At 40.0% G+C, this 16,747-nt stretch overlaps 1 protein-coding gene across 3 annotated transcripts; it reads right to left on the bottom strand.

The window, feature by feature from the left end:
* Positions 1-444: 444 nt before the first annotated feature.
* MYL12B (myosin light chain 12B) lies at positions 445-16,674 on the bottom strand. Of its 3 annotated transcripts, none has more exons than XM_004059132.5 (4): positions 16,489-16,674; positions 5,635-5,833; positions 1,307-1,468; positions 445-956 (listed from the first exon to the last, which is right to left on the bottom strand). In XM_004059132.5, the coding sequence occupies exons 2-4, from the start codon at positions 5,816-5,818 to the stop codon at positions 784-786; spliced, it is 519 nt and encodes a 172-aa protein (XP_004059180.1). In that variant the 5' UTR covers positions 5,819-5,833; positions 16,489-16,674; the 3' UTR covers positions 445-783. The 3 variants fall into 3 exon arrangements, with proteins under 3 accessions (XP_004059180.1, XP_004059183.1, XP_055224494.1); XM_004059135.5 differs by lacking the exon at positions 16,489-16,674 and adding an exon at positions 15,973-16,372; XM_055368519.2 differs by lacking the exon at positions 16,489-16,674 and adding an exon at positions 15,589-15,717.
* Between the last annotated feature and the right edge of the window lie 73 nt (positions 16,675-16,747).

A 16,747-nucleotide genomic window follows, 5' to 3' on the forward strand; every position in this document is an offset into this window, starting at 1 on the left:
TAATAGTTACCCTAATCAACTACTCAAGTATGCTAGGTCCTCCCACTTGAAATACAGGGCTAATAAAAATCCCACAAGGTTGTTGGGAAGATTCAAGAAAAATTGTGTAGGCACAACACTCCACATATAGTAAATGTACAATAACTAATCTTCGGAATTTTGCCTCTTCTCAGAATCTTAGATGAATGCAATGTTTAATGTTTTCCCAGATACATTCTATATTTATCATTTAATAAGCATCTGACTAGAAGCATGAAAGAAACAATGGCATAAGTAGTTTTCACTGCATAATAATGTTAAAGGGTACTTAAAAGTTCTGAAGAACAGTCCCATATATGTGAAAAATCAATTTTACCATAAAACCTGAATCATATGAAGTTGAAAACCTGAAAAAAGGACTACCCCCACCTATCAATCATTTGTTTAACTTGCCATTACATTGCATTTGAGTCAGCATAATCTTTATTTCAAAATAACATTTTTATTATATAAAAATGTAAAAATCCAGCAAAACCAGAAATACGAATATATTTTTCTGGGCTTTCACATTTGTTGATTTTTATTCGCGATCTCTTTTTCAATACAATTTACACCCTCATCCCCATTTCCAGTCTGATTATACTAGTGCTAAGTGGCAGAAAGGTCTGGAATAAATACATCAAAAAGAAGAGGCAAAGCTGTGAAACTAAGTTGCATGCAACAGGTTCTATGAGGGTGGGGGAAGTGTCTGAGAAATAAAAGAGAATAAGACAATGTAACTGGAAGATTTTAGCTAAAGTTCTTTCAGTCATCTTTGTCTTTGGCTCCATGTTTCAGGATGCGTGTGAACTCGATGTAATTGAAATTCCCCTTTTTGTCAATAGGTGCTTCTCTGTACAGCTCATCCACTTCCTCATCCGTAAACCGATCCCCCATGGTTGTCAGCAGCTCTCTCAAGTAATCTTCCTGAATGGTGCCTGGAAGGCAATAGAAAGAAGAAAGTAGTCATCAATACTTCCTGGCACTTTGATGGTTCATTCCTAAAGCTAGTCAATCGTATAAAATATTTCAGAATATCCATATCTATAAACAAAGTAAGTTAGTGAACTAAGGCTATATGAACTATATCATTATGTTTTCCAATTATTCTTAGAGTTCTGTGTTAATATTAGATCAAATCATTTAAAAGCTCAGAAACAGATCGTATGCTTACAAAATTATTCTTAAGCAAATATTTTCTAGAGGTAAAAAAAGAAAACCCCTTCTGTTTCACAGAAGTACTTTATATGGTCTGGAATGAGGCTGGGCATAAACAAATAGCACTCACCTGTTGCTTCTTCATCAAAGCAAGCAAAGGCGTTTCTGATGACATCTTCAGGATCTGTGCCATTTAACTTCTCACCAAACATGGTCAGGAACATGGTGAAATTGATGGGCCCTGGGGCCTCATTCATCATGGCATCAAGATATGCATCAGTGGGATTCTTCCCTGTAAGAATACACATTTTAACATTTAAAGACAAAAACATTTAATCTCAATAGTTATTTCACTATTATTATGCTCCCCAACATATTTTAAAAATTTACATCATTTGAAACTAATTTTTCAATTAACTTTAAGAACATTTTAAAAAGATTATTTTTGACAACTTAAAAAATATTTGATACATCATTATAAAAATGTATTCCAGGCTTATATTGAAGGTTATTTATTCGTTTATGTGAACTTTCTCTTCATTATTTTTCATTAAAAACAAAACAAAAACCTGAAGCCAGGCAGTGCCACATTATTACATCTTAATTTTTTTTTTTTTTTTGGACTACAGGCATGTGCCACCATGCCCTGCTAATTTTTTGTTTTTTGTAAAGACTGGGTTTCACTATGTTGCCCAGGCTGGTCTTGAACTCCTGAGCTCAAGTGATCCACCTGCCTTGGCCTCCCAAAGTGATGGGATTGCAGGCGTGCATCACCGCGCCCGGCCTACATCCTGAATGTTGATAACATCAACGGTCCATCAGGGGAGTCAGTTCAATACCAGTCATACAAAAAAATCTAAATATTCACACTTCCAGTTGTGGTACAGATGCCCATAAGTTGATATGCTTCAAAGTTGTATTTATAAGTTGGCCATTTAAGTTTAAACTATTAGCATGGTTTTGAATTGGCAGCTTATTTTGAACAATGTTAGATATCTTCAAACACTGTTTACACATGTCATTGAACTGTGGTCTTCTTTGGTATTGTTTGTAATGGGAAATCTTAATCTCCATTCCAAGCGTGAACACTTCTTTTAGTGCAGTGGTGAGGGAACTCCCCTGACCTTTCCCTAGGAGCTGGAAGAAATCTCCCTGGAATGGCCAGACATGGTGGGGGTGTTTTTGAGGCCCCATGGTGTGGGAAAAGCAGCACTGAACCAAGGATCTGGAATACTGGGTTTGAATCCCAGTTCTACCACTGGTTGTGTGATACAGGAGGAAGTGGCAGAACTGGCATTCAAACCCAGTATTCCAGATCCTTCGTTCAGTGCTGCCTTATGTAGAATTTACTTTTTTTAAAAAAGTCTAACATTGACTGGTTAAAGTTGGTATCTCAAAGGTATCTTCCAACATTAAGTTTATATGATTTTACATGAAAAGAACATCTATTAGTCAGATATTCATATCTAAGGAACCATCTCAAAATTATACCCAACTAAGTCAAAGCTAGAATGACAATCAAAGCTACAATTATAGTTCATATGTAAGTTTTAATTCTGGGAATTTGGGTGAAATGTAAACATCATGTTGGCATCTATTTCACTGCATTGCAGTCCTACCTGATTACACTTACTCAATGTTCCAATATCAAAATTAGCCCAAAATTAAACTCAAGATTCACTGAATAAGTTAAAGTAGCTAAAAAGATCTACTTTCCTACCTCCAGATTTAACCCAACTCACTCGCAGCATTTTTTGGGGGGAAGAAAAACTGTAACCAAAAGGTGTGAAGAGAACACTAGGGTACAAAAAGTTACAGGGATTTAAAATGAATTGGTTTAGGCTAAGCACTTATGGACCCGCTCGAGACATCCAATGTAATCTGTTGATTTGAAAGGTAAATACGTATTTTTTAAAAATTCATATTTATTTAAATTGTTTTGGGTACACAGGAGGTGTATATATTTATGGGGTACATGAGATACTTTGATACAGGCATATAATGCATAATAATCACATCAAGGTAAATGGCATAGCCATCCCTTCAAGCATTTATCATTTCTTTGTGTTACCAACATCCCAACTATACTGAGTTATTTTAAAATGTACAACAAATTACTGCTGACTGCAGTCACCTTGTTATTCTATCCAATACTAGATCTTATTCATTCTATCTATACTTTTGTATCTATTAACAATTCCCACTCTTCTCTCTGCCCTTCCCAGTCTCTGATAACCATCCTTCTACTTTCCATCTCCATGAGTTCAATTATTTTAACTTTTAGCTCCCACAAGTGTGTGAGAACATGTGAAGTTTGTCTTTCTGTGCCTGGCTTATTTCACTTAACATAATGTCTTCCATTCCATCCATGTTGCTGCAATGACAGGATCTCATTTTTTATGGCCGAACAGTGTTCCATTGTACATAAGTACCACATTTTTAAAATCCGTTCATCTGGTGACGGACACTTACGGTGTTTTCAAATCATGGCTGCTGTGAATAGTGCTGGAATAAACATGGGAGTGCAGATACCTCTTCAATGATACTACTGATTTCTTTTTTTGGGGGTATATACCTAGCAGTGGGATTGCTGGATCATATGGGAGAGCTCCTATTTTTAGTTCTCTGAGGAACCTCCATAATGTCCTCCACAGTGGCTGTACTTATTTACATTCCTACCAATAATGTATGAAGGTTCCCCTAAAAGGTAAATACATATGTTAAAGCAAACTAAATATGGCCTGAGAAAGACTCCGTACTTCTACAGTTGAGTCCTTGTGGATGAATTATAACCTAGCTTAATAGTCAGACAAGATTGAAAACCTAACTTAGGAGTATGAGCCTGTAACAATTGCTAAGCCTTGGCCAGTCTCAGCAGCCATATTTCAACCATTCATACACTGCTGAGTGTTCAAACCATGTTCAAATAAGGCATATGCTGAGCTGTAATCAATCAAGCCATTCCATACCTCACTTCCAATTTCTGTACGTCATTTCCCTTTTTTCGTCTATAAATCTTCTTCTACCACGTGGCTGCACTGGAGTCTCTGTGAATCTGCTGTGATTCTGGGGGTTACCTGATTCGCAAATTGTTCATTGCTCAATTAAACTCCATTAAATTTAATTAGGCTGAAATTGTTCTTTTAACACGTATCTTTAAAAGGATGGGTTTCTACAAAACAGAAGGTCTCAAAGACAACCTCTGACTCTACCATGACTTGTTCATTCAACAAATATCTATTGAGCATCTATTATAAGCAGAGTACAGACTTGAGAGTTCAATCTTTGGAAGACGGCTACATTCCTCAGTTTTCCTCAGAGGCCTTCTTCAGTACTGACTTGCCCAAGAACATACTCAGACATTCTGAATGTGAGAAACACTAGGTTATAATCTAACTACAAGTCAACAAATCAGATAAAAATCTTTGATTCTACTCTCACCCTAGATAAAGAAAAGTTACAAAATGTTAACAATCAGTGAATATAGCTAAAGATGTATAGGTGTTCACTATAATGTTCTTTCCACTTTTTGTAGGCTTAAAATTTTTCAAAATCATATGTTGGATAGGAATAAGTACACACCTAAACTTTACTTTCAATGTGTTAGGAGAAATAATCAAAATCAAAAGTTAGAAGAATAAAAGCTAGCTGATCATTTTGTAGGCATTAAAAGAGAGAAAAAAAAAAAAACCCCACCTCTTTCTTTGCCTTTTTGGCCAGTCAGCCAAGCAGGAGGACAGAGCGCAAAGTCTCACTGTAGGCCATCCCTGACCCACTCCCAGCCTGCCTCACCCCCTCCGCTTTGGCCTATCAAGGTCTCCTTTGCCTGCAGTTCCTTGACTCCCAACTGTAAATTAACTGCTGACTCTGGGCAGAACATGTAGGATGCATGTTAAGAAACAATAACAAAATCATACAAGGAATATTAACACCCATATACCAACATACAAATGGCTGTTTATGTGTGCTTTAAATCCTGTATCTTTACATTTTATTTAGTTATTAAAAAAATCATACAAAATATTGTGAAAGTCTTCTTCACTGTGTTCCCTTTTCCAGTCGCACTGCCCCTCCTTCCCAGAGATAACCATCATCACTTACTGTCACTCCTTGTTTATAACCTGTACTCAACCTTTATTAAGTATATTATTTAGCTACACTTGTTTGAAACTCTGGTATTTTGCTGCCTAGCCATGCCCTGGCTTTCCATCTAGAGACCTAAAAAATTTAGCTAACACATTAGCCTACCCGGGCACAGCATCTGCCAGGTCCCCAACCTTGTAGGCTTATCTCCATATGACTGGCCAAGCCCCAAAATAGCACCTCCCACACCCAGAAATCTCTCCAGAGGCCTTTTGAGACAAGGAGAGAAATATTTGTACATCACACAAAAAAATGATTCATAAAGAGACAAATTATTATTTTAGGGAAAATACAAATAAAGAATATAAAGTCTACCTAGAGAAGCAAGCATATCATGCAAATCTTCCTTGTCGATGAAGCCATCTCTGTTCTGATCAATCATGTTGAAGGCCTCTTTGAACTCCTGAATCTGTGACTGGTCAAACATGGCAAACACATTGGATGTTGCGCGCTGAGGGCGCTTCTTGGTGGTCTTGGTCTTTGCCTTTTTGCTCGACATGGTGGTTGTTTAATTCTGGATTTAAAAAAAACACAAAAACGTAAAACAAAAAATTGTATAAAACAAAGCAAAAACAGAATACATAATACCTAAAGTTAGTAGGTAAAAATATCAATAAGGAATTATTACTTCAATTGGGTAGGAATAAGTACGCACCTAAACTTTATTTTCAATGTGACAATTAAATGACTGAGTGGAAAAAAAGCAGTTTTGAAACATTAAGGAACAGAATTTGCCAGACACCAGTGGCTCATGCCTATAATCCCAACACTTTGGGAGGCCAAGGTGGGAGGCTCACTTGAGACTAGGAGTTCGAGACTTGCCTGGGCAACATAGTGAGACCCCCATCTCTAAAAAAGAAAGAAACACAATAGAAATTATTGATGTACCTTCTCCTAAACTTCAGGGGATCAATTTTTATGAAGTGAGAATTTAAAATATCTAACAATAGCTAGCATCTATGGAGTACTTACTCTGGCCAAGCACTGTTATGAAGGCATAGGGCTTCCTCAAAGAGAAAGTCTCCAAAGTTGATTTCTTACTCTGACAAAGACTGTCCCCATTTAATCCTCACAACAGTTGCCTATGGTAGGTACTCTTATTCCCATTTTACTACCAGTATAACATAACCTCTCTGAGCCTCAATTTTTCATCAGTAAAACATGATATCTACTTCAATGCAAAGAACTAATTGAGATAACATATGTAAAAAGACTAGTCATGTTCAAAAAAGGTCTCATCTTCATAAATATCAAACCTACCCTTTCATCTTTCTAGCTATCCCTGCATTTCCCTTTTCCCTTGACAAGACTTTCAGAATACCAGTCTAATGCTGAACTGTCTTCATTTTTCCTTCTGTTTTTTATTTTAGAGATGGGGGGTTTCTCACTATATTGCCCAGTCTGATCTTGAACTCTGAGGCTTGAGATCCTCCCAAACTGCTGGGATTACAGACATGAGCCACCCGTGCCCAGCCCCTTTTCTCTTCTTCCCAATCATTCCTCCATTCTCCGTAATACAGCTTTGGCAGTAGCTTCCAACACTCTACTGAAAGCCACCAATAATTTAAATGTCAAGCAGAAAAGACACTTGTCATTTCATTTTTTATTTGCAGTTTTAAATAATAAATAAAACACAAAAATACCATCAGCTCTGGAGTTAGGAAGTCCTGAGTTCAAATCTCAGCTCCACCGTTACTAGCTACACATAACCTCTGAAAACCTATGTATCTGTGAGCCTAACAGCTTTCAGTGAGTTCTGTGAGTCTTAGCAAACAATCAAACGCAAGGGTGGTCTTAGGACATCCAAACTTGAAACTGCTGTCAGAAATGATGGTCTTGCAGACTGTTTCCGTAACTTCCCGCAATGTGAAAAACAAATGACTAGAGAGGTCAATGACTGAGCAAGGGGATTTTGGACCTGAGTCTCCAGGACTTCTGGTATTGGGATTTTTTATATAAATTTATTGTCTACTTCTATTTCTTCAAGCTAAAGAACATCCCACAGGGTGTTTTGAAGCTTGGCTTAGTGGTGTTGTTTTGAAGTACACCAGCCTTACAGTCCTTACTCTAACATTCCAACTCCTTACCCTCCCCATATACAAGTCCTGAATAAATGTTAATTTTCTTCTCTTCCTTGTAACTTAGTTTGTTATTTGACCTTAGTTATATCGAAGGTTAAATCAGAGACAGAATGTAGTCTACTAACAAGGCATTTGATTATGTTTTCATTCTTCTTCACATACCAAAACTTAGATTAAGGTTCATTCTCATGCTAAAAATTTTGACTCAATTTCTTCAAGATTAGTCAAATACGTCTGAAGGCAAAAATTATTAGTTCTTTCTCTCTCAGTATCAGCAAGTAATTTTTGTAATCGAGTTGTTTAGAAAAAGTTCCAAAAGAGTTAAATATTTATTTTTAAAAACGAATCAGGCCGGGTGCGGTGGCTCACACCTATAATCTCAACACTCTGGGAGGCTGAGGCCAGAAGACTGCTTGAGCCCAGGAGTTTGAGATAGGCCTGGGCAACAAAGTGATACTCTGTTCCTACAAAAAATTTAAAAAATTAGCCAGGTGTGGTGGCACATGCCTGTGGTCCCAGCTACTATTTGGGAGGCTGGGGTGGAAGGATCATTTGAGCCTGGGAGGTCAAGGCTAGTGAACCGTAATGGTGCCCCTAACCTCAGCCTGGGTAACAAAACGAGACACTATCTCAAAAAATCAAATCAAATCAAATCAAAATCAGTCAATTGTATCATGCTACTTCTACAGTTAACCCAAAAATATACTATATTTAAACATTTTTGAAGTTTAGTCCGAGTTCTCTAAGAAGCTGATACCAAGATAGAATGAAACACCCAAGGATTTTATTAGGGGAAATGCCTGTGAGAAAGAATAGGGAGTTAGTTAGCCTGATAACTAGAGGAGCCATCACCATCTGATGGTGACGCCCAAGAGAAGGAAACAGAAGGCAAGTTGATGGAAGAGAACAAAAAACAATTCACTAACTGGTCCCAATCAAAATATATTAGAGCAGATATAGGCTCAATGTAGTAATACTATATTTTAAATTTTTTTCATACTTCATTTAAAAACAGTGGTACATTTGTATATGTATATGGTACCTATAAAAACTACACATACAGTATCAGCTGAAAAGTGAGGCAAAGTTGCATCAAAATAATCAATCTGAAGGGAACTCTGGCCCCCAAAGAAATTACCACCCTCTCTCCTTCCCTTCTGAAATAAGTATCTTGGCTTCCTCCACCTTCTCACTTCCCACTCACTTTTCAACCCACCACAATCTGGCTTTCTGTTCTCTACTGCAACTGCTTTAATTGCCAAATCTGGTCTAAATCTTCTTGGATCAGTCTACTGCATCACACTATTTTATCCCTCTTTTCTTTGGAGACTCAGCCACTGTTAGCCTGGTGCTCCATAACAGTAGAAATGAACTTTCCCAGGTGGAAAGGGTCCCAACCTTGAAGAACTTACGCTCTAATCAGGAAGACTGCTAAGCATTATATTGGAAAGACTGATTATGTAAAATGGTGTATTTGACTTACTCTAGCTCAGTTCTCCTATTTCTAAGACTTCCTCCTCCATTTTCCTCTTAGATGTTTATCTCCGTTTAAATATTCATGTTTCCCAGTATTCTAGCAGCACATGGTTTAAAGTTCTTTTCAGTCTTCATTCCTTGGATGATCTCATCAACTTTCACTGTTATGACGCCTGCACCTCCCAAATCCGAACCTCCAGGCCTGACCTTTCCTTGGAGCCTTGGACTCAAACATCCAAATGCCTGTGAAAGGCACCCATCTGGATATGCCACAGACACTCATAATCAACACGCTGAAAACTCAATTATCTCTCCCCTCCTGAACTTTACCATCTTTGTTTCCAATCATCTACCCAGTAGCCAGAAACCTAGGAGTCACCCTCCCCAATCCCTCTCCCTGATGAACCAAGCCCTGCCTCTGAGAAATATTTCTCAGAGTTGCTCATCTTCCTCATTCCTCTGTCACCACCCTAAACTGGATCCTCATTATCTCTTGTGTAAAATATTTCTATGGCCTCTTCACTATCCCCTTGCCTCTCGGCTCTCTCAAAACTACCCTTAGTTTTCTAGCCAGGGCTGTCTAAAACATGAATATGACCTCATCATTCCACTTTTTAAAGTCTTCTTTGGCTCTCCACTTTCTAAAGGATAAAGTACCAAGTTCCTAAACATGATGCATAAGCCTTCCTTTCCCTATTCTAGAATGACCTTTCCAGCCTCCTCTCTAGCCATTCCCTGCTTTGTACTTTTCCTTTAGCAACACCAAACTACAAATGTCCCCAAGGTACCATGCCACATCTTATCTTGTATATCTTTGTTCTTGCTATTTTTCCAGCCCCAATTGCCCTGATCTACTTCTCTGCCTTAGGAACAGAGAGAGAATTAAAGATCTACTCAACTTACAGCTACTACCATTTATTAAGTGACTCATGTGCTAGAAACATTATGTACATTAAATGAAACATGCCCACCTGCCAAATGAAGAAACTGAAGATCAAAGATATTAAATAATCTTGCCCAAGGTCACCTAGTGGCAGAGCTAGGATTCAAATCCCATTTGTTACAGGTTGTTTCTCCTTGTATATTTTCTACTTCCTACTAAATACTCTTCTAATTATTTTGAGTTTAGCACAAAATTTTTTAAAACTTGCAATGCCACCAATATAATTCAACACTGATTTCTGAGCACCTACAATCCTCTAAATTCAAATCCTAGACAAATTGAGTTTTCAAATCAAGTCAATCTACACCAGCAAAACCAAGGTACAGAATAGAGTTGCAGTGAGTAAATGAAATGTGAATGGCACTCCCTGGAATTGTACAGCGTAGTAGCCCTGGTTGGGTTTAGTCAGGTGGCAACTATCAGTCATGGCTTTCCTTTGAAACTTTGATCTAGGACTGTCCAATTTATTAATGTTTAACCAAGAAGCATTCAAAAACAACAAAAAACAAAAACACAAAAAACTAATCCAACCCTTACAGACAGAAAATAGCCATACAGAACACAGCACAAAATGAATGTAATAACCCTCAATAGCAGTAAAAACACTTCTTCCTTCTTCTGCAACACTGTTACTCTGATATTGCTATAAATTTCTAATAGGAAGTGAACTACAGGATGTAAGTAGTACTCAGAGGTTACATCAAAGGCAGGCATGTAGGAATTGATACAGCAGTCCCTCCTTATCTGAGGGGGATATATTCCAAGACCCCAGTGGATGCCTGAAACCAGGGATAATACCCAACCCATACAGTTAGCCCTCCATATCCACAGGTTCCGCACTCACAGATTCAACTGAGAATCAATTGTTCGTTTATTTGGAAAAATACAAACAAAAAATACAACAATAAAAATACAAATAAAAAACACAGTATAACAACTATTTATATAGTATTTGCATTATATGAGGTATTATAAGCAATCTAGAGATGATTTAAAGTATTCAGGAGGATATGTGTAGGTTATATGCAAATACTATGCCATTTTATATAGGAGACTTGAGCATCTGCAGATTCTAGTATCTGCAGGAGGGTCCTGGAACCAACCCTCTGCAGATACAGATGAATGACTATATATACTGTTTTTTCTTATACATACATACCTACAATAAAGTTTAATTTATAAATTAAGCACAGTAAGAGATTAATAACAATAAAATAGAACAATTATAATATACTGTAATAAAAATTATGTGAATGAGATCTCTCTCTGAAAATATCTCACTGTACTGTACTCACTTATTTTCAGACCTCAGTTGACCACAGGCAACTGAAACCGAGGAAGCAAAACCATGCACCGTGGAAAGAAGCATCATATAGGACTACTGTATTATGTATTATAGGTGGCTGTGGTATCAACATACTTAGTTGACAATAAAAATGTTTGTAAAGTCACCTGCAGTACTGATATGCAAACAGAAACATGGACACCATCATCATTAATAAGCAGAAATTGTCTATATACTTCAGCATATATTGCTTTATCAAAGCTTGGGGAAGATGCTCACAGAGCACATTCTGTCAGCTACCTATGATTTCCTCAACATTGCTTTGAGGCTTCTTCCTTTAAGTATCTCAAGTCAGCTAGAGCAAGTAAATACGGCCCTTAAAGCAGTTAAATCCTCTGGTTTCAATCTTGGCTGCACATTAGAATCACCTCAGAAGTTTCAAAAAAGTGATGCCTATAGCCTCAAGGTAATGGAATGTCTGGGGGTGGGGCCCAGGCATCTGTATTTTCAAAAACGCACCAGGTGATTTCAATGCACATTGAAGGTTGAGAACCACTTAGATTATTAAGTTAACCACTTAGATCACATTGGCTGTTTATGCATCTAGTTCCCCTTAGTTTTTCAATGTTGTCATTATGGTTTAATGGAGATGCTGGAGACATGGATTCTAATTCCAGTTCTATCATTCACAAGTTGTATGACTGCTGGTCATTTCGGCTTCCCCAGGCCTCATTTTCCTCATCCATTAAATAAGTGTTAAGTAGATCAGAAGTCATAACCTGGCAGCTACCAAACTACATGCAGTCTGCACAGAGGTTCATTCAGTAATCCCCAGGATGACCTTTAAAATGCCTCTTTTAAAAACTGAATTAGTTTGCCAACATGTAAAAAAAAATGAACATTTTACATAACCTAAATTTCAGATATTTTAAACAACTGTACAATAAGGAATCACTTGACCAGCATCCTGGAAATTCCTGCAGGTCATAAGTGTTCAACAAGCAATCCCCTCTACTGCCTACATCTCCTTATCCCAGCTGGTATTAGTTTGTTATCTGTCTGACCCCTCAGAACACTTTAACTTGCTCCTCTGGTCATGGTGGTAGCCAGGTTCCAAGAAAGCCCTCAACAATTCTCATGCCCTTGTGCAGTCCCCTCCAACAATGAAAAGTGTTGACCTGTGTAACCAATAAGATATTGTGACAATAAGATATTGTGAAGTGAGGGTGTTTGGCTTTGTCATAATACACCTTGCAGCTTTTGCCCTGCTCTGTCTTGGATCACTCAATCTGCGGGAGCCAGGTCATGAAGACACACAGCCCTGTGGAGAGATCCATGTGGCAGGGAACTGAGGATTCTTGCCAACAGCCAGCACCAACTTGTCGGCTATGCGTCAGCCATCTTGGAGGCTGATCTTCCTTCAGACGACTGCAGCCTCCGCATGTGACCTCATGAGAGACCCTGTGCCAGAACCACCCACCTAAGCTGCTCTGGCTCTGACCCTCAAAAATTGTTCATTGTTTCTGAGGTGCTAGGGTTTGGAGTATTCTGTTATACACCAATAGAAAAGTAATAAAGCCACTGTCTCCTTGACCTCTTTAATGTTAAAATAGGGCAATGCCTTTATTTCAGAATTACAGCCACAGTCCAAGTTCCAAGGGACCACAGTCAAATTTGCATAGCACGGGGAATTTTCCATTTCTGAACAGAAAAGTTTAAGTCCTTCTACTCAGTTTCCATCCAAGTTCTGTAGGTTCTTCTTTTTACTGCACGAGTCACCCTTCCTCAACATTCCCACCACCACCATCCTATTCTTCTGGCTGAATTCCTCTGGCTCTGACCAGCAAATCACTTCCTGATTTCCTAGTTATTCCTGCTTTCTAATTGGAGTCTCAAAGCTCTGTCCTTTTTCCTAAGTGCTGACTGAAAACCTGGTAGTATAAAGGTACCACTCAAAAATGAGGTAATTGGGGAGGGGAGGGAGGAGCTAGTTTTGTCAGCAAAGGATGATAAATAACTCAAATTTTAGCTGGGCCACAGTAGAATGCTAGTAGAGGACAGGACTCTGAGGGGGTCTTGTTAGCAGTGCTGATTTGTGAGCAGAGGCACAACGTAAAGCCCTCAGAGTAGAAGAACTCACACAGAAAAGCAGAGAGTAGTTCTTGGGCTAAAACCTAAGGTCATTTTTACTCCACCTCATCTTCACCAAGGTCTATCAGAATCTTTAGAAATTTCTCATGGATTCTTATGGTTATTACTGTAGTCAAGTTGAATGTTCTAACTGGAAGACTCAAATGACTGGATATATAAGCAACAGTCTGAAAACAGCAGTCATAAACAGAATTTAGTATATATCAAGTTAAAAATACTTCACAAAATTAACCTCATATACCTAATGACATATAATTGTTTTTGTGCTGCATATTTAGGCAAAAAAAATAGTTCCATAAATTATTAGAAGTATTTTTTTTAGGGAGCCAAACTCAATTTTTTCAACTTTTTTTAACACCAGGGAAGCATTTCCCCTAGTACTCTATATGTATTTTAGCACTTAACCACATACACGTTATAACACTGACATTTCTTTCTCTATTATAGGTTTTATGATCATTCCAGTTGGCTGCAAACTTTCTATTCTCTGAGCTCCTATATCATTTTGTTTTACTGCAGTGAAATTTATATAGTCAAATGTACAAACCTTAATAAGTTTTTATAATGTGTATACCCATGTAACCATCACCCCCATTAAGTTACAAATGTTAACACTGTTCCAGAAAATTCTCTCCAAGTTAATCACCATCTCCCATAGGCAACCACTGTTCAGATTTCTATCACCATAGTTTTGTTTTTGAACTTCTTATAAATGGAATTGTACAGTATATATTCATATATATGCCTGTCTTCTTTCATTCAATACAATGTTTTTGAAATTCACCTCTCTTATTGGGTTTATGGCACAATCATAGTTCACTGTAGCCTTGAACTCCTGGACTCAAGTGATCCTCCTGACTCAGCCTCGAGCAGCTGGGACTACAGGCATGAGTCACCATACACAGCTACTTTGCAAGGAGCGGGTGGCAGGGTAGAGACAGGGTCTCGCTATGTTGCCCAGGTTGGTCTTGAACCCCTGGCTTCAAATGATCCCCCCACATTGGCTTCCCAAAGCATTAGGATTACAGGTATGAGCCACCATGCCTGGCCATATTCATTTTTTTTATTGCCTTTTGCCTTTCCACCTTGGACTGCAGAACTTAGCAGTGTGCCTTGCACACGGCAGGTGCTCAAATAATCCTAATTAAGCAAATACATATATATATGTATAAATATATGTATAGTATATACAGTTGTATATAGTGTATATACATATATAGTTCTTTCCTGTCACAAACAGAATTACACATATATGTTCATTACAAGGCAGGTCCCGGATCTGAATTCCAACATGAGGCTTTTCTCTACGGTCTACCTATGGTTCCAGTCTCTTCCCCAAGAGATCCCTAAGGAAACTTAGTAGCTACCCACTGCTCCATACCTGGAAGAAGCAGTAGTAACCAGGGACAACTGGGTGCTAAAGATGTGCCAGGCACTGATTTAAGCATTTTTTGTGTGTTAACACATTTAATCCTCACGACAACTCATCATATAGGTATTGTTATCATCCTCTTCTCTCAGATACAAAAATCAGGGTAAAGAGAATAAACAACTTGCCACACAGCTAGAAAATGGCAGAGCTCAGTCAGGATTTGTACTCAGGAAATCTAGCTCCAGAGCTTGAACCACTAGCCAGTAACATCCTGCAAACAGGCAGCTGAAATTCTCTACCATGAAAATGTGGATACCTGGGCGTAACAAGCAATGACATCCCAAAGCTAATGTGTAGAATGAGGAAGGAAGATCACAAAGATGCTGGCAAAAAGGGTATGATAAACTCATCCCCAGATATACCTGGAGCCTTTGAATCTTGGGAGAAAGAGAAAACTAGCCCCATGTCGGGGCTCTAAATTCTGTTCTTTCCTAACCTTAGCAACTCTTGTCTGGGCATCTGTCCTTCAGAAGTTGCAGTTCATCTTGTCCAAGCTTAGTTTCATCAAAGCATAAATGAACATCGAGTCAGCCATCATAAAAGCTGTTTCACTCAAAAGAGCCTAAAGCACTCAAAAGTGCTCTTAGTTATAAAGTCCAGGAGGGTCCACCACCTTCGACAAATTACCTCACCTCTCTGGGTTTCGTTTTCCTCAGTTATAAAACGCAAAGCCTTCACAAGGTAATCTATCAGGTCCTACTGAATTCTAAATGCTTTGATTCTTCTCTTACCAAAAGACCATTCCAAATCTACCTTAAACTAAAGCGACCAAACGAATCCTCTAAACATCCCTTTCTTATTACTCCGTTAGTGAAGACTCCAAAATTACTCTCTATGGCTTCTTACATAATCTTTTCTTTCTCCTAAGTTTTCAAGACATCCATAAGAAGGTCCTACTTACCTATCTACCCTTATTTCCGACTATTAGTCATTACAGTTCTGTTCCATACCCGCCGGTCTCCCCACGGTCTGCTTTTCACAGGACACAATTCCCAGCTTTTGAGTTTTGCTCTTGTTACCACCTCCCACACATCTAGCCGGAAACGCTAAGTTCTCCCTCTTAGGGTTGAATCCAAGGCCTTCAGTGAGGTCACGATTCTTTTCCAAGTAACCTTTCCCTATTTCTGTTAATTGTCCTTTCTTCAATCAACACGAATAAACTAAACCTTTACAAGATGCAAGACACACTGAGCGAATTACAACTCTATGTAAATCATCACATTTGAGCCTGTATCAACCACACACTCGGTTACCGGCATGCTAATGGCTTCCTTGGAGGCTTCACCTTAGGCAAGACCGTGCAATAGGAGGCTCCTCCACCCTCCAAAGCATCTAGGACAGTGTTGGGCACAGGGCAGGTGCTCCACACGAACACGCCCGGGTCCTTAATCCACCGCCAGGACCCGCCGCGGCGCCGGGAGGGCAGGCGTTGGCCGCCGGGCAGCCGGGCCGTCCAAGGCCCAGGTGTGTGAGGTCACCCAGGTGGCGCAGGGCCGGCCCACGCACAGCCGGGACCCGGCCACTTTTCCAGCAGGGCGTCTCCCCAGACCGGCTCCATCGCCTGCAGCCTCCCGGCCCCTGGACGTCCAGGCCGGGGCCTCGCCACCAACCCTCCTCCCGCCGCCAACCCTCCTCCCTACACCTCCGGCCCCGCGCCCCCTTCTCAGCCAGTCTGACAGGTCCTGCCGCCGCCTGGCCGCCCTGGGGCGGGGTCCGGCCGCAGGCGCGCGACGGGAGGGGGCGCGGGGGTACGGAGACGGCGGCCCGAGGGGTCTCGCGAGCAGAGTCGAGCGCGACTCACCCAACGCCAAACACCAGAACCGGGGCCGCCCTGCGCGAGACCACAAACGACAGCGAAGAGCGTTAGGCTGTGGCCGGACAGTGGCGGCGCCGACACTTCCTGCCTGAAGGGGCGGAGCGGAAGGCGCACCGGAAGGCGCACCGGAAGGCGCGGCGGGACCAAGTGGAACGGGGGTGCGCTGAGTGTTCGCGCCCGGGCCGGCGGGGTCTGCTTGTCCGCCGAGCGGCGGGGCTGCTGAGGCCGGACGCACATGGCCGGG

Source organism: Gorilla gorilla, chromosome 17, assembly GCF_029281585.2.
Source record: "Gorilla gorilla gorilla isolate KB3781 chromosome 17, NHGRI_mGorGor1-v2.1_pri, whole genome shotgun sequence".
Taxonomy (NCBI): domain Eukaryota; kingdom Metazoa; phylum Chordata; class Mammalia; order Primates; family Hominidae; genus Gorilla; species Gorilla gorilla.